Source organism: Halichoerus grypus, chromosome 11 (genome assembly GCF_964656455.1).
Source record: "Halichoerus grypus chromosome 11, mHalGry1.hap1.1, whole genome shotgun sequence".
Classification (NCBI taxonomy): domain Eukaryota; kingdom Metazoa; phylum Chordata; class Mammalia; order Carnivora; family Phocidae; genus Halichoerus; species Halichoerus grypus.
In genome coordinates, this window is record NC_135722.1 from 11,506,901 (window position 1) to 11,531,309 (window position 24,409).

At 39.5% G+C, this 24,409-nt stretch overlaps 1 protein-coding gene and 1 long non-coding RNA gene across 3 annotated transcripts in view; both read left to right on the forward strand.

The window, feature by feature from the left end:
* The window catches only part of LOC118547236 (uncharacterized), a 149,648-nt gene that overhangs the window by 86,564 nt on the left and 38,675 nt on the right, over window positions 1-24,409 (forward strand). The gene's annotated exons all lie outside the window — the stretch shown is intronic.
* OR5A2 (olfactory receptor family 5 subfamily A member 2) lies at window positions 15,073-16,032 on the forward strand. Its single transcript, XM_036110589.2, has one exon. The coding sequence runs from the start codon at window positions 15,073-15,075 to the stop codon at window positions 16,030-16,032; it is 960 nt and encodes a 319-aa protein (XP_035966482.2).

Here is a 24,409-nt window from a genome sequence, read left to right on the forward strand (position 1 = left end):
AGACATTTAGAATGTTTTTAATCCAAAGGATTAGGCCAGATGTATACAGAAGTGCTCTCAACTGTCAACTGTTAGATCTGAATACACTAATGTAGTTGTATTTTCAAATTTGTCTGTAGTCCTAGCTCTAAACTATTGACTTGTTAGGAAATGGGGACTCTGGATTTAGACAACCTGGATTCAGTCCCCAGGTTTACCACTTAGTAAAGGTGTGATCTTGGGCAGGTCACTTGGACGTTCCATCTGTCTCTGTAAAATCAGAGATAACAGCACTTACTTCATAATTAGTATCTATATATATATCAATTATCATCTATCTATCTATCTATCTATCTATCTATCTATCTATCTATCATCTATCTATCCATCTATCTATTGTCTATCTATTATCTATCATCTAGCTATCTATCTATCATCTATCTATCATCTCCTTTAGGACATGACTAACTTATATATAGTAAGTACTCTGTGTTTGTTGTTGCTGTTGTTGTTTAAACCTAAATACAAAGTGTCCTTGATCAGATTCTTAGAATTGTCAGTGTATGAAACATCTTTCAAGATCAGGGATTGATTCCATCAAGTTCACATGGATAAGAATTCCCATCACCCCCCCGACACACCCACACTAAGTCTCAATCCGTATAAATCAGGAAAGAACTCCTGCTGTCAGCAGATCTCTGATGCTAAGGTCCCATCCCTGCAGAAGGAAAAGTGTGGTCAGAGGGACCCCATGGCTCATGGTGAATGACTCTTATAGGTCTGGAACATATCTTGATCCTTCCTCGGGTCTTAACAATTTGGAAATCAACAAAATTACATTAACTGTCTCTTAAACTATACTTTCAGCCTATTCTACCTACCTCTTAAAGTATAGAGAATCTCATAAATTCCATTTTATTTTTCAAAATGGAAGTGTTATTTTATGAACTTAAAAGCAAAATGTGAGCACTGTACAATAATTGGATCAATATATAACCGTGAAAAGTTGAAACTAAAAATCATGTTCAGTTCCTGATCAACGCAAAAAAAAAAAGAAAAGAAAAGAAAAGCCTGAGAATTATGACATTCTATTTCCTGAAATAAGAGCTCTTAACATTTTGGAGTACACCTTACATGTGCAAATATATATATGTGTGTGTGTGGGTGTTTGTATTATAGAACACAAACCCTCAATAAATTACATATATTATACAAGTCATTCCAAGACAGTCACTTCACAGTTTGGGAAGTAATACTTGATTTGCTCTGAATTTTATTGCTCAGTTTGAGAGAGCCATTTTATTTTGATATCCCAGTTTTTCATAAATCAATTCATATCTACCCATTGCCAGTCAAGGTCATTGACCTTAACTTTCTTCTTGAAGCTTATAAACAGGGAGATGCCCTTGGAATTGGGGTCCACGCTCCTTCCTCTTAATGGTTTCTGCTACAGACTTTTCAGTGCTAAAACACTCAAATTTGGATAGTGAGAGAATGTGAAGCTCCTTTTGGTCATTACCATGCCATCGTTGTGCAGAGTTTCAGAGATCCCACACACTTATCCCAATCTTGTCAGTATGGTTTTAAGCTTTATACTCAGAGGCTCTGCACCTGTCTGTGAAAGGGTGTGTAAACCTCCCAGAATCAGGAGAGGATTCTTTCCCCTCGAAGGAAAGACAGAGACCTGCAGCAAAGTTTGGCATCGTCTAGTACAGATGTAGAGTCACATGGAGAAATTGTGAGCAAAATGAAACAGCTCTGCTGGAGACTTCACCCATTCATGTAGTCTCAGCCTTCAGTCAGGTAGAAACCTGAGGTTCGTGATATGATTCGAGGTTGTTTGGAGCACTTATTCAGGTTAGCAGCCAAAGGAGGGGAATAAGGTGGTGGTTCTGATTCTGGGTAGGCTTCAGTATAAGCCTGGTTCTCATCCCGACTCTGCCACTTGCCAGGTGTGAGATGTTGGGCAACTCATTTAGTCTTTCTGAGTTTCGATTCCTCCATTTGTACAATGGGGATAATCGTGACTTAACAGTGTTGTTGGAGGATTGCTTAAGATAATGTGCAAAAGGCTCATGGGTCTTGAGATAATATCTTTGCTTAACAAATTGGGACTGTGATTGCTATCAGCAGTGAATATTCCTTAAAGAATTCTTTAAGGAACAGAGTCTTATTTGAAAACACTTTCCCTCATGTGGTGGGTTGAAATGAGAGGTCCCCTGATGGGCCATGTAGGTTTGTAACAAGTGTTTGGGAGTAAAGGTTGAAGACTAATTATCTGCGGTTGTGGGGGGGGGGGGATTGATGGGTCAACTGCAAGTCTGTTTTCAATGTTGCCATCAGGGGGAAAACTTTCACATTTAAGGATGAAATTTCCCATTCCCAGAAACAGTAAGTGAATCTGGACAAATTGGAACAGAAGGAAAAGCATATCCAGAGTTTTATTCTTCCCCACTGATGCCCTGAATCTTAACCATCTTACCCTAGAACATTAAACAGAAGGTATCTTCAGGGCTCTATGGAGCACTTTATGTCACTGAACTCTGCTCACAGAGAGGTGCTTCTTTTTTTTAGAGAGAAAGAAATCTTCACTGGCAGCAAGCTGGGTAGAGAGCTAGTCTGATCGGAATCTAGACTCCCTACGAATCCTATCATATAGGTATAATCAATAGCAGCTGAAAAAAAAGAGAATTCGGGAGGCTCAGTGACCTCACTGCATTTACAGATGTTGAGCTGCATCTTTGTAAATCACACTAGTCTTCGGGGCCTTGGTGAAGGTAGGATAACACAGTAAAATCAGATGCCTAGCACGGTACCTTGCACATAGAAGACACTCAGAGATTGATGGGAAATGGTCAAGTTGATTTACAACTCAGCTCATCTTTTATCAAATATCTGCAAGAAAGTGCTAAGTCTGCCTAGTCTGAGCTTAACATAGTTGGTGATGGAGTTAAAAAACAGTATAATGGGAGCCTGGGTGGCTCAGTCGGTTAAGTGGGAGACTCTTAATTTTGGCTCCAGTCATGATCTCAGGGTCCAGGGATCAAGACCAGCATGAGGCTCTGTGCTCAGCAGGGAGTCTGCTTGAGGATTCTCTCTCTCTCCTTCTCCCTCTGCCCCTCCCCCCAGTTCTCTCTCTCTCTCAAATAAATAAATAAATCTTAAAAAAATTAAAAAAATACACGGTATAATGACAAGGAGAACTTCAGCCAAACTGGGGAATAGGAGTGGATCGTTTGATCTCCCCGTCATTCCTGCTCTGGGCTCTGTCCTCCACTTTATGATGCCTCCTCTCACCGTTGCAGAAGCCTGATGCCCTCAAGGTCTTCTTCCAGGTCTGTCCTTCATTCAAATGTACAAATACTTGATGGAAATGAAAGAGTCTCTTTTGACATAAGGTGAGCATTCAAAAGGCACCAAAACTTTAATCCAAGAATTAAGATTCAGATGGTAAAATTCAGGCCACCAGTTAGAATAGAGAAGGAGGGTTTTGGAGGTTAGAGGTCTCTGCGGTGTTTGGAAAATCAGCTGTATAAAGTCTGCTTCAATAATAGCACTTCCGAATCACTTTTCAAACCACTTACTAATAATTGGAGCTCTGTTCAAAGGTGTAACAATTCCTTCCAAAATTTCATTCCCTCTTAATTCTCTTTTTAGTTGCAAGGGCTCAAACATAGTCCAGAAAGCCCATCAAAGCAGTGTTAAGGTAAGATTGTGGCTGAATGTGGGGAAAGACAGAATTGAGATGTACATGGAGAAAACCTCGAATCCAAAGAACTCCTTAGTCATCTATATGAGCTTGAAGATCTAAATTGCTCTGTAAAGCAAGATTAATGTGGGCATGAAGACAAAAATTAAAAGATGAATGATTGCACTCACCCTCTTCCTCTTATTTGTCTGTCCTTTAGCTGATGCCTGTCTTGAGTTTTGCTTTGTAAGGAGTCTAGTCAGGCTTTGGGAACTGCTTCCAATCCCCAAAGTGCTAATGAGCTGGGAGAGCAAGCTTGGGGCTGGTTTGTTCACCAAAAATAAAAATATCCACTTGATGCATAGAATGCGTGTTTGTGGGCAGAAAGGTGGAGGGAAAAAAATGTACAGAAAAAAGAGAGAAAATCTTTAAGAAGCTCTTCTGGTATCTGCCAATATCTGCATTTGGGGTCATTTTGGGAAAATGTTTCAAAGCTGGGATTGGAAATGGTTTTGAGCGAGGTTTTTTTCCCTCTCTCCTTGGAGATGTTTCATTACATTTGCCCTTGAGGGTCTTTTTTGAAAGAGAAAAAATATATCACCCAAACCTCACAGATTTGTAGTTAATTGATCTCTGGGGTGGTATGGAGAACACATACTCATATAAATCCTCTGACAATAAATGCTTATTAAACTCCATCCCCATGGCTAGCTCCTCTGATCCCCCAAGGCCATTCAAAATCTCTTCCGGTAGTACATGATGAATGAACTCAGGATAACAACAGAACATAGAGGACAAGATAAGCACCTACTCTGCAAAAGAAAGCAGAACTGTATATATATGCAGAAAAGCTAAATAAGTTGCTCAAAATTTTACAGCTAATAAGAGATTGATCCAATATCTGAACCCATAATTACGTGACACCGAACTCTGCATATGAATGGTGCATGCATTTATTTTGGAATGCAGCTGTACCTAAATGTGTTGATAAGGTCAACTGTACCCTTCCATTCATTGATCCATTCTCTTTCCACAGAAACCTAGTTATATTTCTCTGAGAGAGACATTTAGATACAGGGCTTTTTCCTCTAAAAATTGTTAAATTTACTCTGGTATAGCATGATGTAGTATAAAGATGTAAGACTTTTATTCTACGGAGGGCCATGTACAAATAAAAAATAATTTGAGGCTAGGCAGGCAACAAAAAGGAGGTCAATAACTCATGTGTTTGGAGAGGGAGGGAGAAAAGGAAGAGGTTTGATTCTTTTGTTTCTTAAACTGAGAATATTGAACTTTGATGAGAATTGGAATGGGGGACATTTGAATAAGCTCAAATGAAGCTGATAATCTTTTTTTTTTTTTTTTGAAGTAGATAATCTTGAACCTCCAAGTGACTCTGAACTTTCCTAGCTATGAGAATAGTCTCTTACCCTGTTTGAAGAGCCTAGCCTCTTTGGGCTTTGGCAGAAGAATGATTTAAGTGATAAAAAAATGGTTCTTTCCCAAATCACTTCTCTCCTCTCAGGCTGCACCATTGTCCTGAAACCAGATGAGTGCACTTTGATTCTTCTTTTGGGATCTTCCTTTTGAGAGTTCCTGAGCGAAATTTAGATCCATGGATGCTTAGTCAAAACAATGTTCAAAGGCTTCTTGGAAAACTCATACTTGAGATAATGTTGATTTATATGTCTTAAAATGCCTTGATAACAGTAGGGGACATTTTTAAACTTCCATTAAGATTATTTAAAGTTTAGGGGCGCCTGGGTGGCTCAGTCGTTAAGCGTCTGCCTTCGGCTCAGGTCATGATCCCAGGGTCCTGGGATCGAGGCCCGCATCGGGCTCCCTGCTCCGCAGGAAGCCTGTTTCTCCCTCCCCCACTCCCCCTGCTTGTGTTCCTGCTCTTGCTATCTCTCTCTGTCAAATAAATAAATAAAATCTTTAAAAAAAAAAAAGATTATTTAAAGTTTAAATTTTTTGCTGCCATTTTTACTATATCAATGGTTAAGGATATTTTCATTTTATTTAGGATTCAACACTTATTTTTTTTAAAGATTTATTTACTTATTTTAGAGAGAGAGAGAGAGAGTGCAAGAGGGAGGGGCAGAGGGAGAGAGAGAGAGAAACTCAAGCCAGACGTGGGGCTCAATCTCACTACACTGAGATCATGACCCTGAGCCGAAACCAAGAGTTGGTCTCTCAACCAACTGTGCCACCAAGGCACCCCTAGGATTCAACACTTATAATCGCCTAATGATTCATTTTGAATTTAAGTCTTACCTAGCGATTCCAAGAGAGTCTAACATGTTCAACTATTTTCCAGAAGTATAATATCAACATCATTCACAAATAGTGTTCATAGTAACACTAAGCTCAAAATAATAAAAAATGACAGTGATAGCAATGACCATTTATAAAAAAATTATTGTGCCGAGATTTGCTAAACATGAAAACCTTTTAAAAACTATGTCCAAGTTAGTTGGCATTTTAATTAAAACGTACAGTAGTTAGTTAGTGTTTAATGAAAGCATATAGTTAGCCGGGCACAAAAATAATATGGATTACCATGCATTTCTAATAAGCTGGTATCAGAACACTACAGTTGGAGGTGTGTCTTCTGAGACACATTGGTAATTTAAAAAACAGAACAATAACTTGTCCCATTTGAATAGTTTTTACATAATGGTTTTCATGTAGGTTTCACATATGATCCACACCCCATCATACAAGGCTGGTACACTCGGCTGAATCTCACAGATGTAGGAAGAGGTAATGTGAAATCAGTGGAGCTGTGCAAGACCACACAGATGCAAATAGGCAGGATTTAGACCCATGCCATGTGTTAACACTACCATTTTTAATTCTTTTAACCTGTTTAACTCTTCTAGACTGTTCTTTTTTTATGTTATGATGCCTCTTTTTAAGAACTTAAAAATTTGATTTGTTTACAATGGTACCTTGAATGTGAACTTGTGACTTACCTATTTTCAATTACATCACTCTTATCTAAATATAGTTGTTTATTAGTGTTATACACCATTTTCAGTATGCTTAGTAAGTTGTCCATCTCCCTGGTCTGGTTTCTTTCCCAAAATTGAACTGCATGCTAGTACTGAGTTAAGGTACTTGAGGGGCACATGGTATGGTGCTTAGAGCATGGTGGGTATATAATGTGTTTGAGGATAATCAATTACTATTGCAATGGTAGGTTCTTTCTTTTTGCAATTTGATAACATTTTATTTTTATTATTTTTTTAATAATTTTTTTATGATGTTATGTTAGTCACCATACAGTACATCATTTGTTTTTGATGTAGTGTTCCATGATTCATTGTTTTTGTATAACACCCAGTGCTCCATGCAGTATGTGCCCTCCTTAATACCCATCAGCAGGCTAACCAATCCCCCCACCCCCCTCCCCTCTAAAACCCTCAGTTTGATTCCTGGAGTCCATAGTCCCTCATGGTTTGTCTCCCCCTCTGATTTTCCCCCCTTCATTTTTCCCTTCCTTCTCTTAATGTCCTCCATGCTATTATGTTCCACAAATAAGTGAAACCATATGATAATTGTCTTTCTCTGTTTGACTTATTTCACTTACCATAATCTCCTCCAGTTCCATCAATGTTGATGCAAATGTTGGGTATTCATCCTTTCTGATGGCTGAGTAATATTCCATTGTCTATATGGACCACATCTTCTTTATCCATTCATCTGTTGAAGGGCATCTCGGCTCCTTCCACGGTTTGGCTATTGCAGACATTGCTGCTATGAACATTGGGGTGCATGTGGCTTCTGCACAGTAAAGGAAACAGTCAACAAAACAAGGAGGCAACCCACGGAATGGGAGAAGATATTTGCAAATGACATTACGGATAAAGGGCTGATATCCAAGATCTATAAAGAACTTCTCAAACTCAACACCCAAAAAACAAATAAGTCAAAAAATGGGCAGAAGATATGAAAAGACACTTCTCTGAAGAAGACATACAAATGGCTAACAGACACATGAAAAAATGTTCGTCATCATTAGCCATCAGGGAAATCCAAATCAAAACCACATTGAGATACCACCTTACACCAGTTAGAATGGCAAAAATGGACAGGGCAAGAAACAACAAATGTTGGAGAGGTTGTGGAGAAAGGGGAACCCTCTTACACTGTTGGTGGGAATGCAAGTTGGTACAGCCACTTTGGAAAACAGTAGGGAGGTTCCTCAGAAAGTTAAAAATAGAGCTACCCTATGACCCAGCAATTGCACTACTGGGTACTTACCCCAAAGATACAGATGTAGTGAAAAGAAGGGCCACGTGCACCCCAATGTTCATAGCAGCAATGGTAGGTTCTCATGTGGATTTTAGTCCCTTGAGGTCACCCTACAGTTTAGGCATATTTCCACTAGGTGGCAGCAACACTCCATAGGAGGGTCTCAAGTAGCCGTCCTCTCTGCAGATAATGATTTGTTAATATAGTTATCTCAATTGTAATCATGCTGTTTGGGTTCTTAGAGGTCTTTCACTTTAGTTTTTTGTTTTAGAGTAAAAAACTGAGGCCCAGAGAGGTCAAGAACCTAATTTTCCACAGCAGAATGAGAATTGGAACTCAGGTTGTATAACTTCCAGTGTTTCATATATACATATGAATTTATCTATCTATCTATCTATCTATCTATCTATCTATCTATCTATCTATCATCTATTATCTATCTATCTATCATCTATCTATCATCTATCTATCTATCTATCTATCTATCTATCTATCTATCTATCATCTATCTATCTATTTAAAACCTCTAAAACCTCTACATGTACTTTTGTCTTGTATCTTATCTTTGTTTGGAATGCCTGGTGAAAAGACTTTGGATCTGTAAAAGGTTGATATTTATACTCCTCACTAGCAGAAGAAATACAAACTGAAATAACTTTTCAAACTCCAATTTGAGAATCAAGATTGTGTTTTATTGTCAAGCACCTCTGGATTTTTCTCTGGGCTTTCTTTGAAACAATTAAAATAACCTCATTAAAATAGCTATGCTAAAATGTTAAATAAACACAAAAGCAAATCATATTTTAGGAGAAGCTGCCAGCAAACAAACTCTAAGATGCATAGAATCCTAGTGAGATAAATTTTGAGTTGACTCTTAAGGAATTTCCTCCTAAACATTTGTAATTCTATGTGAAGTTTATTTTCTTTTGCATGCTACTTGCCTTCATACTTTTTGATGTTCACTTTAACTTTCTGCTTTAAATTCTTAAATTTAATCATACATGAAATCTGATATTTTAAAGTAGGGTAATGAGAGTTTATGGTTATATCCAAGTGAATTTAATAAGGCAAATTTCTTCCTTGTTCTTAAATTTCTTTTTTATTATTATGTTCAGCTAGCCACTGTGTAGTACATCATCAATTTTTGATGTAGTGTTCAATGATCCATCAGTTACACATAACACCCAGTGCTCATCACAACACGTACTCTCCTTAATACCCATCACCTTGTTACCCTCTCCCCCCACCCCCCTCCCCTCTGAAACCCTCAGTTTGTTTCCTGGGGTCCGTAGTCTCTCATGGAAGCAGCTGAGATGCCCTTCAACAGATGAATGGATAAAGAAGATGTGGTTCATATGTACAATGGAATATTACTCAGCCATCAGAAAGGATGAATACCCAACATTTGCATTGACATGGATGGAACTGAGGGGATTATGCTAAGTGAAGTAAGTCAAGCAGAGAAAGACAATTATCATATGGTTTCACTTGATGTGGAACATAAGGAATAGCACGGAGGACCATAGGGGAAGGGAGGGAAATCTGAAGGGGGAGAAATCAGAGAGGGAGACGAAATTTGTTCTTAAATTTCTTATAGAATAGGTTGACAAATACATCAAATGTCCCCACCCTTGATTTTCCTATCCAATGCAGACATTGATAATATATAATTTGCTCTTTATTCTTGAGCTTCTTAGTCTTACTTTGCAGATAATTATTATCAGTATAATCAGAGTTGTCATGACAGGTGAAATCTATTACCATCCCCTATTATCAGCTTTTCTTTTCTTTAAAAAATTTTTTTTTATTATGTATCAGCTTTTCTAATCCCAAGAAAATGTATAGATCATAATTAGGGATTTACCTTCTAAATTACCTGGGATCTTAATTCAGTATCAAAACACTTTTGTAGTTAGTTGGGCTTCACTCCCCTAGCTTCGGGATCTCCTGGGCCAGTATGTTCCCAGTCCTAGTCCAAAATGCTTCTCTTAATAAAGAACTTCCTTGACTTTTCTCCTCACAGTCTATTTTTGGAGTCACTTACCTCTTTTTCTTTCAATGATCTCAGTTGCTAAATTTCTTTCCCTAAATTCAGCCTATTACCTTGTGTGTCAAGAGTCTCAGTAATTAGGGGTGCCTGGGTGGCTCAGTTGGTTAAGCGTCTACCTTCAGCTCAGGTCATGATCCCAGCGTCCTGGGATCAAGCCCTGCATCGGGCTCCCTGCTCCGTGGGAAGCCTGCTTCTCCCTCTCCCACTCCCCCTGCTTGTGTTCCCTCTCTCACTGTGTCTCTCTCTGTCAAATAAATGGGGGAAAAAAAAGTCTCAGTAATTATATTCTTTCATGTAGAAGATATTTTTGTCCTTTAATTAATTTTTATTCTCAGACTGAGGTTTGCTAACTTGATCTCCATGAAACAGATTAACTCCTTTTTGTAAACTTTATTTCTGTAGAAAAAGTTTCAAAAAACAGGACATCCGTGTCTCAAAACTCTAGATTTTCAGAGCTTGAGGGGTCCTTGGAAAGGGAGCCGAATTTACTGAGGCCCTGTGAGGTGGGGGAAGGGTTAATTGACTCGCCCACAGCCACATGTCCAGGGCATGGCAGTGCTGGAAATAGCACCCAAAATATTAAAGGGTAAAGAAACTGTTTTCATCACAATAAAACATCAAATAGATAGGAAAGAGCTCTTGGCCACAACCCTAGAGGCAGAGTTAATGACATTATTACTCAACATTCATCAAGTGATTTCTATTCATTGGGCACTGTGCTAAGACCTTCCTATTCATATCTCATTTCATTATCACAACAACCCTTTGAGATTGGTATTATAATTATCACACCAGTGTTACAAAGGAAGAAATTGATATTTCAGAGATTTAAAAAATTTGTGTATGTTTATACAGATAAAATGGCAGAGCCAGAATTGAACCCAACTCACTTGTGTGTGGTTTACTTCTAGTGAAGTGTCTCAAAGTGGAAGGTTGCCCACTAATGCAAAAGGATGTCTTCCTGGACCCAGGGGAAGCTCAGAGGAGAATAAGGCAGGGGACTGTAAATAAGACTCTGGCAATGGGTGGTTGTCCCTGTCCCTATCACCCCAGAGAACAATTAGTGCTCAGAAATGTTTAGTTCTAATAATTGCTAAGCTTCTACTTTGGACCCAGGAGTGAGTAATAGGGCAGCCATGTGGAGGGATATTGTGGCTACCCCTGCCCATCAAAATAATGAACTCCCTAAGGTCATTTTGAAGACTTGGTAATAAAGGACCACGGATTCCAGAAGCAGATATTACTCTTTGCATGAGGCCAAACTATAAAAAATTGACTGAACCAGAAACCAGGCATAGAACAGTGGGAAATGCAGATGAACTGAAGTTCGTAAAAAATGTTAGTGGAACAAAACAACCAATAATTCTTCTTTTGTAGGGTGAGACCTCAGGACATTTCTGCCTGAAATCATTCAGTAAGTTCAGCTCCTTCCTTCCCACCTCATTCATCCAACAAAGACAATTATAATTTATAGCCTATTCCACATTTCATCTATAAAAGGGGCAGAGTAAGTCTACCTACTTGCAGGGAGGATTAAATGAGCTAATATAAATCAAGTCCTTAAAACAGTGCCTGGTACTCAATAAGCCTTGAATAAGTGTTTGTGATTGTATTATATATTGTATTATATATTGCATATTATATTATTATAATTGGGCACACATTATAAACCACTCTGCGAAGCTTCTGTAGATAAGCACTGAAAAAATTCATTCATTCAACTAATACTTACTATGCCTATGTCCCAATCACTGTTCTAGATTAGTTATAGGGTAAATCAATAAATAGATCAATAAACAGATCTCCCAGCCTGCCTTTGAGTAGCTTACATTCTGGTAGGGAGGATTTCATTAAGATAAGAAGCACCAAACTCATGTTGTTTCCTCTTTGATAGGTTCATAGGTTGATGTCATAGTGAAAAGCTGTCTTGGCTCTTCTTGATTTTGGTTACTCAATCAGTGACTGATTGTGGGGAGATTTAAAATTTTAGAAAACACAAAGCTAGGAGCAGTATGTATTTATTTTAACGACTTAATTGAGATGTCTTTAACATATAGAAATTGTATATATTTAAAGTGTGCAACTTGATGTTTTTATATATATGTATACATTGTGAAAAGTTCACCACAATCAAGCTAAATAACTTATCCGTCGCCTCTACATAGTTACCCTTTGTGTGTGTGTGTATGTATGTGTATATGTGTGTGTTTGTGTTGAGATTTAAGATCTATCCTCTTAGAAAACTTCAAATATACAATACCGTAAAGTCAGCTGTTGTTACCATGCTGTTCATTAGATAGCCAAAACTTATTTACCCTGAATAACTGCAACTTTGCACCTTTTAACCGACATTTCCCTGTTCCGGCTCAACCCCCCCAACCACCATTCTACTCTCTACTTTTATGTGTCTGACTTTTTAGATTCCACATATAAGTGAGATCATGCAGAATTTATCCTTTTGTGTCTGGCTTATTTCATTTAGCATGAAGTCCTCCAAGTTCATCCATGTCATTACAAATGACAAGATTTCCTACTTTTTAAATGGCTGAATAATATTCTATTCTCTCTCTCTCTCACCTATCTATTTATCTATCATCACCGTCATCATCATCATCACCATCACCTATCTCAAGTTTTCTTTTTTTTTTTTTTAAGATTTTATTTATTTATGTGAGAGAGAGCACAAGCAGGGGGGAGGGGGAGAGCAGGCTTCCCACTGAGCAGGGATCCCAACGTGGGGCTCGATCCCAGGACCCTGGGATCATGACCTGAGCCAAAGGCAGACTTTTTTTTTTATTATGTTATGTTAATCACCATACATTACATCATTAGCTTTTGATGTAGTGTTCCATGATTCATTGTTTGCATATAACACCCAGTGCTCCATGCAGAACGTGCCCTCTTTAATACCCATCACCAGGCTAACCCATCCTCCCACCCCCCTCCCCTCTAGAACCCTCAGTTTGTTTTTCAGAGTCCATAGTCTCTCATGGTTCGTCTCCCCCTCTGATTTCCCCCCTTCATTCTTCCCCTCCTGCTATCTTCTTCTTCTTTTTTTTTTTTAACATATAATGTATTATTTGTTTCAGAGGTACAGATCTGTGATTCAACAGTCTTGTACACTTCACAGCGCTCACCACAGCACACACCCTCCCCAATGTCTATCACCCAGCCATCCCATCCCTCCCACCCCCCACCACTCCAGCAAACCTCAGTTTATTTCCTGAGATTAAGGATTCCTCATATCAGTGAGGTCATATGATACATGTCTTTCTCTGATTGACTTATTTCGCTCAGCATAATACCCTCCAGTTCCATCCACGTCATTGCAAATGGCAAGATTTCATTCTTTTTGATGGCTGCATAATATTCCATTGTATATATATACCACATCTTCTCTAACCATTCATCGGTCAATGGACATCTTGCAGAGGCAGACATTTAACTGACTGAGCCACCCAGGCACTCTATCTCAAGTTTTCTTTATGCATTCATCCACTGATGGACATTTAGGTTGTTTCCGTATCTTGACTATTGTGAATAATGCCACAATAAACATGGAAGTGAAACTATCACTTCAAGATATTGACTTCATTTTCTTTGGATAAATACCCAGAAGTAGGATTGCTGAATCATACAGTAGTTCTATTTTTAATTTTTTGAGGAACCTCCATAGTGTTTGTCATAATGACTGCACCAATTTACATTCCCACCAACAGTGCACAACACTTTTCTCTATATCCTCACCAACATTTACCTTTTGTCTTTTTAATAATAGCCATCCTAACAGATGTGAGATGATAACTCATTGTGGTTTTGATTTGCATTTCCCTGATGATGAGTGATGTTGAGCACCTCTTCATGTAGAACAGTTTTTAATATGATGAATAATAGAGAAACACAATCAGATAGTTGCAGTTGGTTGAAAACATGCATGGGTGGTCAAATTCCATAAAATGATAAAGTATCAGCAACTTTAATTTTAGCCCTGAGTCTTCCCTGGGGTACTTCTGCCTTTTCACACCCATCCCATTTATATTTCCTCATTTTGATCTTATATAAGTGCCAGCTTGTCTTTCTTAATGTAAAATGCATACGGGCTTCCCTCATGTCTTAAAAATGATAATCTGGTCTGGCCTGATGACATCAAGGTTGTCCCATGCCTGTCCTTAAATATTATCCTTAAATATTGAATGAACCCTTTCCAGCTTTTCTTGCTCAGAAAATATTAGTTTCTGCTTGTTCTTGACCACCATGGCTCATCCAATTTCAGTCAGCTTTGGTGTTGTTCCACCATTCCCCCAACCATGGACATACTATTTATGGTCCTTCTATCCCATAATGGCGCTGATTGTGTTCATCCAAATTTTGATCTTTTTATGCATTTTATGCAGTTACTTTTATAAAAACTTATCATATAATTAGAAAAAATTTTTTAGTTCTGAGCATATATGTGTATATATATATAATATATGTGTATATTTTTTTCTCTTAGTTTTCTAACCTGAAAGAATGGATTATCTTTATTGTGAGTTAGATTTGCTCCCTCAAAATTGAATATGTCAAATATTATAGCCTGTTGTGTTTAGCTCCTTTTCCAGATTCTTATACTAAAGATATATAAAATATAAGAAATTCCTAATGTTATTGTTAATCTGGATTTATATGTTCAAGTCAGGAAGTCTAAAAAGCCATAAGAAACCTAAATCTAAAGGAACCTTGAGACTCACCTGATTCAACCCTCCCATTTTTCAGTTAAGAAAATGAGAATTTGAAGAGGTGAAGTCACTTTTCCACCGTCCCCAGGAAGTTGGGAATGGAGCTGAGGACAAAACCCAGATTATTGACTCCCAGTCACTCTCTACTCCATTAACAGACCCTCTTCTAATCAGCAAGGTGTATAGCATACAAATTTTAAATAGTGCCAAGAGATTATCATGGGCAGACTTCCTCCAAGAAGAAGGCATAGCAGGTGGCTGTGATGTTAACTTGGTGTTGTTTATATGATCTTCCAGGAAATATCCACTCATATAATAACAAACACAATCTAACTGATCACAGAATTGTTTCTTTCCTTTATGCAGGAAGTAGGTCTATGGTTGTGGGAAGGAACAACACAATTGTGACAAAATTCATCCTCCTGGGATTTTCAGACCATCCTCAAATGAAGCTTTTCCTTTTTCTGTTATTTCTGGGGATTTATCTCCTGACCCTAGCCTGGAACCTGAGCCTCACTGCCCTCATCAGGATGGACTCCCACCTGCACACACCCATGTACTTCTTCCTTAGTAACCTATCCTTCCTAGATATCTGCTATGTGTCCTCCACAACTCCCAAGATGCTCTCTGACATCATCACAGGGCAGAAAACCATTTCCTTTGTTGGCTGTGCTACACAGTACTTTGTGTTCTGTGGAATGGGGCTGACTGAATGCTTTCTTTTGGCTGCCATGGCATATGACCGCTATGCTGCAATCTGCAACCCATTGCTCTACCCAGCCCTCATTTCCCATACACTTTGTTTAAAGATGGTGGCTGGAGCCTATGTGGGTGGATTCTTCAGTGCTTTGATTGAAACATACTCTGTCTACCAGCATGATTTCTGTGGGCCCAACGTGATCAACCACTTCTTCTGTGACCTTCCTCCAGTTCTGGTTCTGTCGTGCTCTGATACCTTTACCAGCCAGGTGGTGACCTTCGTTGTGGGTGTTGTTGTTGGAATTGTGTCTGTCCTTGTGATCCTCATCTCTTATGGTTACATTGTTGCTGCTGTCCTGAAGATCAGCTCAGCTAAAGGTAGGACCAAAGCCTTCAGCACCTGTGCCTCTCACCTGACTGCTGTGACTCTTTTCTATGGTTCTGGTCTCTTCATGTACATGCGACCCAGTTCTAGCTACTCCCTAAACCAGGACAAGGTGGTGTCCGTATTCTATGCTCTGGTGATCCCTATGGTGAATCCTATCATCTACAGTCTTAGGAATAAGGAGATTAAAAATGCCATGAAGAAGGTTGTGCAGAAAGAGCATGTACTTTCTCGTAGGCCTTTGTTTTTCTGACCTTAGCTAATGTTTACAAAGAGGCTGTGAGCTGGTTCAATTGTGCAGATTTTCATGTAGTTTTGGACTAGTTGATTTACACAATGATTTGTGTTGACTAGACCTTTCCCCCCTTTCCAGTATTCCCCTAACTAGTATACCTATTAGTTATTGGAAAACAGTTTGGCCATTATTGGTTTCTAGAATGAATAGCATTGCCTATACTGAGATTATAAATGCTCAATTTAGCAGAAAACTTCACCATGACAAAGACTGAACAACCAGGAATATCAAAATAGAGTCTGTGTCTATAGGAAGAAAAACGTTGAAAAAAATGTTAGTCTAGCATTCAGGATGGTGATTCTTAAGGTAGGATAAGAATATATAGCATAATAACCTGAGGAGGGGGACACTTTTTCTAAAAACCGTTGCCTTTCCCTCTTATGAAATTTAACATGCTTCCTTTATGGCACATGAGCACCACAAGGCAGACAACCTCTCCTGTTTGAGAATCCAGCTATTGTGAGCCACTGTGCGTGATGGGGGTATAGAACTGACTCTTTAAATGTGTTAAGGTAGGACAGAAATCAAAAAACCTCTGATTAGGGCATTAATGACTGAAAAACCTCATGGCTAATTCAATCAGCTATACAAAAAGCAGTCACTACATTGATTTAAATAAAGCCGGGGATTTGTCCTTTCAGTCTGAAGTAATTGCTTTCCAGCCAACACTCAAAGTTTCTTAAGAATCTATAGAAGAGGAGCATACCGTCATTTGGGGGAAAGGTTCTAGGTTTTCACCAGTTTTGTGATAAGTTGTAGGGTGGAATTTAGCGTAGGAATTGAAGAGAGTGATTTTTCTCCTCCATATTATCTCAGAACATGTTATGTGTCCTTGAATCAGCAGTAAACAACTGGCATACATTTATTCAGCTGTGGCTGCTCTTGGTTGGCCATATATGAATAAATAAGTATCTACCTGTATGTCCTTGGACAAGTTACTTGGGCTCTGTGTGCCTTAGTTCCTTATCTGTAAAATAGGAATAATAATAGTAATTATCTCATAGGCTTATTGTGATGAAGTAAATGATTCAATATATACAAGCACTTAGAATAATGCTGGTGGATAGCAAATGCTTAAGAGATGAGTATTATTATTATTATTATTCTATAAATATTTATTTATCACCATTTGAGCCAAAGAAATAGAAGACATTTCCTTACTTTGGTAAAAAAATGTGATCTTTGTGATAGCTTTGATGCATTGGAAAGTGGGTCAGCAGAGACTAGAGTGAAAGTTATTTAGGTATTTGTTAGGTATTCTTAAGTCATCAGACCTGCAATTATTAATCTTGTGTCCACCACTTTATAGGTAGGTGGCCTTATGCAAGTTACTTATAAGCTCCATTTTTCTCATCTGTACAATGAAGATAATAATTGTATCTACCTCATGGAATTGATACAACAACTAAGTGAGAATATGCATGAAAAGAGCTTAGCTTAGTGCCTGGTATATGGTAATACTTAATAAATGTTAGCTCATATTATTAGTCAATTTTGTATAAATCAAGAGAAATCCAGGTAAATGTGCTAAAAAGAGGCAAATTAGATAACTTTGGGCTATCTACTCAAACTGGAACATAATAGTCTCAGTAAAAAGGCTTGCTAGTACCTCTCACCTCTGCTGCTTCTTCTGCATATAGGAAGCAGTCATTAGGAAAATAGAAAGAACTCAAGTTCATAGAAGTGGCCACACACTCTATCAGCTACCTGGTCACCTTGCCTTTCCTTATGGTCAGTTTTTCCCTCCACCTTTCCTTATCTATACTCCAGTTTACTGAGCTCTTATCTTTGGTAGCTAATCTTAAATTCTCCTAATGCCCAAAGTCATTGGAACAAAACAAACAAACAAATAAAGGAAAATATGCCTCATGCTTTGGACTTACATGGAGCTGTCACTAGTCTCTTATCATCTCTAAATTTTTTTGAACAAAGATTCTGAATATAAGATCTTTAGAAAATATCTCTTGTTCAGCCACATACATGTTCTCTGCTAATGGAAATTTTCTCCTTGCATTGAGAAGACATAATGTACTTTTGTAGTTTTCCCAATTACCGAAGAGAAAATAACGATCATTAATAATTGTTAAATATAGTGCATAATGTGGGGTTTGGTCATGAGACTTGAATAAGGCAAAAATGAGCTGGGGTTTATAGTAAGCCACATGTTAAATAAAACTTCCTAAATAAGTGCATTTATTATGGGGCATATAAATAGACATATATTAAACAATATTTTTGGCACTAGAAGAATCAGGCATTTTATAGCTCTTTGAAGCAAGACAAGGTACAGCTGTCCTGGGGAGGTGGGTGGCCAGCTAGCTGGAGATGAATTCGCTTTAGTAAAATTAGCACAATCCGGTGTGTGTCACTCATCTTCGCAACCTCTGAAGATTTTTTTCAGGTGGACTGAAGTTACCAAGCTCAGAATAGCTAACCACATAAGCCAGATGCCATTTTTAGTTTTCATGGAAAAACAAAACTGCCAACCTTGTACTTGTGCTGGTGGCACAATTCTTTGACTTGCTGAGGAAACCACATAGAAAAACAAATTACAATCGGAAGTCTATTTGGAGAGAAAGTGGGTAACGTGTGTAGTGCCTGGTGTGCCCAACTACAGAGTCCAGATAGGTTGAGGCGCTGGGCCAGGGCACTGACACTTTCTCTCCCCAGATACATGGTTTATTCATCTTCCTCTCTTCTAAGTGACCATCTTCCCATCTAATCACTATATGCACAGATCAATTAATAGATTTTCCTTCTTTGGTTGTAAGGACTATTTTGTCTCTATAATGCCTCTGTTACACATTTTATTTATTCTGATCTGATTTTGTCGTTTAATTTTTAGAGTTTTCAGAAACCTGGTTATTGTCCATATGTACCACCTACTTTCCCCTAATTTTTTAGTAGGTATAAATGATTACTCTCTCATTCACTCACTCACATACTCAGGAATTAGTGACTGATGCATTAAACGGGTTCTGATGAGAATTTAAAATTTTTCCTAAAGATCAACAGTTTCATGTTTCTAGTCATAAACCTAGAGAAACCCAGAGCTTGCCTATTCTGTTATCGTCCATGCAAATGAGGAAACACTTGCAATTCAATTCCCTATGTCTAGATAACTGATTTGGATCTCTGTTCTGATCTGGGAGAGCCTAAATGTCTTGCATATACGAAGATAAACCATGTATTTCAGCCTTCTCCCATCAGCTTGATCTATGACTACCTTCCTTGAATTCTTGGTGGGTCTCCTTGTCTGTAACATCTCCTAAATAACTGGGGAAGATAAACCAACTGTTTATATGTAAGCTTTGTTGCTTTTATTCCATTGTCACTCTTCTCATGCTTTCCTTTCCCCTTCTAATGCTGGCCAAGACCTTCTATGTGCAATATTGCTATGGATACGGCTAGGAATGAGATTCCCCACCTTCCTACAAGTAAAGAAATAGCCATAGCAGGCTCTTGCAATCATGGCTTGGAACTTTTATCAAATGGATGTGGAAGCATCTCCCTTCAGTTTTGCCAGACTAGATGAAAGACAAACCTCCCACTTTGGTGGGATCACACTCTAGAACTAGACAGGCATCTTGGACCCAGGGAGAACCCATGGAAGAACAGGCTTCATCTCTCTCAAAACAGTTTTTTTCTGAAATAGAGTCATGGTATTAGATTGGACTTAAATGTCAACATAAATAGAAAAACTGGCATGTGTAAAGTATCAAAGTGATATTGTATGAAATATTCTTGTTCTAATAAAACCCCTTTCTTATGCAAAGGAAGGCTGGGTGGTTTTCATCTTAAGAAATGCTTAAGGAACAAAATTATTGATGCACATGGACCAGAGGGAGAAAGTCCATATATTAGACATTCATTGAAACTCATAGTTCATTTTCTAACAACCCAAAGCTAAGGAAGTAGCCTGGCAGGAGTCATCTCACCCTTCAACTTGCCCTCAGTCTAGAATATAATTGGAGATAAGGTCTGGGACTGAGCTGCAGCTGGGAGTTGTCCATGAACTTTATCAAAAAGAGGTGGGTTCTGAGAAGTCCTGCATCTCAGGAAACCTACCTGTACAATCTTTCCTTTATTTCATGCATCTTGTTGCAGATACTCTTTGTAATTTGCTGTATTATCTGTACTATCTCGTCTAGATGTCACTTTTTTCTTGCAGTCCCTCTTTTTACCAAGGTAAACCAGAAGGCTTAACACTTTTGGTGTCTGTGGCTTTCAGATCTCTGAAGGTTCTGGAGTTGTTTTTCATATACTTGACATCTCTGGCAGTTTTTCAACAGAAGGCCATGCATGAGATTTTCCTGTGTTAGTCAGTTAAGCATCTTTGATGAAGACACTAGTCTTCTTCTTTTTTTTTTTTTTAAAGATTTTATTTATTCATTTGACAGAGAGACACAGCGAGAGAGGGAACACAAGCAGGGGGAGTGGGAGTGGGAGAAGCAGGCCTCCCGCAGAGCAGGGAGCCCGATGCAGGGCTCGATCCCAGGACCCTGGGATCACGACCCGAGCCGAAGGCAGATGCCCAACAACTGAGCCACGCAGGCGCCCCTCTTCTTATTTTTTTAAAGATTTTATTTATTTATTTATTTGAGGGAGAGAGAGAGGGGGAGTGCAAGCAAGGGGAGGGAGAGGGAGAGAGAGGGAGAGTGCAAGCAAGGGGAGGGAGAGAGACAAGCAGACTCCACACTGAGATCATGACCTGAGCTCAAACCAAGAGTCAGATGCTTAACTGACTGAGTCAGCCAGGTGCCCTGACACTAGTCTTCTTTATTCATTTGACTTACCTTTATTTTACAATTATAATTAAGCATAATTCACTATTCCTTTTTTATTCTTTTTTTTTTCCTTTTGGTATTCAGCATGTGTCCTTTTTAAAATTTATTTTTAAATTTTTAATTTGAAATATACTTGACATAACATTGTGTTAAAGTGTACAACATGTTGATTTGATACATGTATTTTAAAGACTTATTTATTTATATTAGAGAGAGAGAGAGCATGCAGGGGGAGGGGCAGAGGGAGAGAGAGGGAGAAAAGCAGACTCCTCACTAAGCATGGAGCCTGACACAGGGCTCAATCTCATGACCCTGAGATCATGACCCTGAGATCATGACCCGAGCCTAAATCAAAAGTCGGATGCTCAACCTATTGAGCCACCCAGGTGCCACGATTTGATACATTTATATATTGTGATATGATTGCCATTGTAGCAGAGTTAGCACCTCTACCACATCACATAATTATCATTTCTTATTTGTGGTTGGAATAATTTAAGATCTAGTCTCTTAGCAAGTTTGATGATTATAATACAATTTATTGCCTATATTCATTACACTTTTCATTAGATCTCTAAGACTTATTTACCACTAGTTGCAAGTTTTTACTCTCTGTTTTTATGAGTTCAGCTTTTTTAGATTCCACTCATGTTATATAGTATTTGTCTTTCTCTGACTTATCTCATTTAGTATAATGTCCTCAAGGGCCATCCATTTCATCTCAAGTGGCAGGATTTCCTTCTTTCTCATGGCTAAATAATATTCCTGTGTGTGTGTGTGTGTGTGTGTGTGTGTGTGTGTGTGTGTGAGAGAGAGAGAGAGAGAGAGAGAGAGATCACATTTTATCTATTCATACATTGATGGGCACTCAAGTTATTTCCATATCTTGGCTATTGTAAATAACTCTACAATAAACATGGGAGTGCAGATATCTCTTTAATACCCTGTTTTCATTTCCTTTGGGTGCATCCCCAGTAGTGGAATTACTGGACTATATGGTATTTCTATTTTTAATTTGCTGAGGAAACTCCATGCTGTTTTCATAGTGGTTGCCCCAATTTACATTCCCACCCACACTGTAAGAGGGTTCTCTTTTGTCCACATCCTCACCTACACTGGTTATCTCTTGTCTTCTAGATGGTGGCCATTCTAACAGGTGGGAGGTGATATCTCATTGTGGTTTTAATTTGTATTTCCCTGATGATTAGTGAGGCTGAGCATCTTTTCATGTAGCTGTTGGTCATTTGGATGTTTTTAGCATGTGTCCTTTCTCTACCACCACATGGTAAACTTTTATTTGCAGGAGTTGTTAGAAGGGTTCAGAGTGGAAAGGAGAAGAATCTCAATTCAGTAAATCTTTCTGTGACTTTGTGTACCTGCTTGGGTTCCAAAGAGCTAGGGAAAAACTGCCCCCCCCCAACACCTTGCCATCTTGACTTCTATCATTTGCACGAACAGGACCCTCAGTGTTCCAGTATGTGAATAATGCCTGGCACATTGTAAGCACTTAATATTTGTCAGAAGAATTAACCTTAGTATTTTAGTACAAATCTTAGTATTTTGGTTCTTTCTCTCCTGACCTCCCCCCACCCCCCCATGCATTTTGTTCCCTTTGGGAGTCTTATCACTCTTTAATTTGGGAGAGGCATTCCTAGACTTCTCAGGGACTTCAAATTTTGCCTAACTCGAGAGGATGTGAAGGGATTTCTACTTAGCCCTTAAAGTGGCGCCCTCACTTGGTCATGGCTCGGGCTTTGACTTCTGGCCACTGACTCAATTTTAACTGTGCATTTGCGTTCAGTTAAGATTTTATTCTTAAGGTGACACCACATTAAATATTCTTAGCCCACGCCCTTGAACTCCAGTCATTGCAGCAGGCATGCCCTGGAGCTGAGGGCCTCCTTTCCCGCCGTGTCCCCAGGCTCCAGCGTGGCCAAGGATGGAGGGCACCACACGGCCAGTCGTGGGCAGGTGCTGAGGCGGTCTCCCGCACGCGAGGCCGGCATCACAGGCCTTGACTCCCTGGCCTGCGGCGTCACCCCAGAACCCGCGAAGCCCCACGCCGCTCCGCTGCAGCACGATGACGTCGCTTCTCCCAGTTCACTAGGTCCACCCACTTTTTCCGAGTCAATTTCTGCATGCCCTCCAGGGTGACCCCAGTCCCACACGGCTGCAGCACGACGTGAGATACCTCGCCTCTCGGGCTGCCGCGAGTCACCACGCACACGCAGCGCTCCCTGCACGTGATGAGCCCCACGCGGTCCGCGGGGCCCGAAATGGCGTGAAGCGCATGCGTGTCAGGTCTGACATGCGCGGTGGCTTCCCCGACGTGGGGCAGGTCACGGTGCGCGAGGGTGTTGCCAGCTTGGTAGGCGTGGCCTCGGCGTCAGCCACAGGATCCAGGCATCGCTTTGTCCTTGTCCTTGCCTGCGCTGCGCCCTTGTCGGGCACGCCTTGGGCGTGAGGGGTTGCGGGTCCTGCTCATAGGGGCCGCCTCTGTCTCCAGGAAGCCGGCACCTGGTCCTGCTCCACGGCTGCGCCGCTCTTCGCGCTCCTCACGTCGGGCTCCGCGCTGCTTCTCTAGGCCTTCATCTGCCGGGCGATGTCCTCCTGGAGCGAAGTGTTCCCCAGGATTGCCTGCCGCGCGTACAGAGGCCGTCTGGGGTGACGACGGACCCAGGCAGCTCTGTGGAGAGTCGTGGCCGCAGCCGAAGGCCTGGACGGCATCCCGGCTCCGTGCGGCGGGCGCCTGGAGCCTGAGGCCGTGTGCCGGTCTTCTCAGCGCAGGTGTAGACGGCGCGCCCGTGCACTTCTTGCGGGCAGCGTCATCCTCACAGACGGCGCTCTGCTCCTTCATTGCTTCAGCTGCGCCGGTGTTTTGGTTCCTAAGACCAGGTTGTTATTCAGCCCTGTAAGTCAGGAACTTACATTCAGCAAAGTTCCGGGAAGTAGTTAACAAAAAATAAGAGGAGTAATTCATGTGGCAGGCAAGTTCTCAGTAGAGTGCTTTTGAGGGAAATATGGTTATCATGACTATTTAATTTTTAGGCTGTACTACATTGTAACGACATACATTTACTTTTTTGTTTTAAAAAGAATTGGTCTCATAGTGAATTGAAATTGTGATTCAGTAGGTCTTGTTTTACAGATCAGTTAAAATGTAGTGAAATGATTTATTTTGGATTCTATGTGTGGGATACAGAATTTCTCAGTTTTCCGGTCAACTCTGACATATTGAAATTTAATTTTTAAATTATGGTCTAATTATAGTTTTGGAATGAAAGCAAAATGTGATTTTATCATAACTATACTATATATTTATATATATATATATATTTTTTTACTCCGACATAAGGCCTTGAACATTAAAATATGTGGTTGTAACAGTAGGTTGTAGACATTAGTAAAATAACGGTATAAGCTAGTTAACTTTTTTATGAGTAGAGGTGCTGAATAGAAATTAGGATAAAAATGAATATGATTAAAAATATACAAACATACAAACAAAAAGTTTCAAAGGTAATAAAAGGAAATTAAAACAGCTTTTT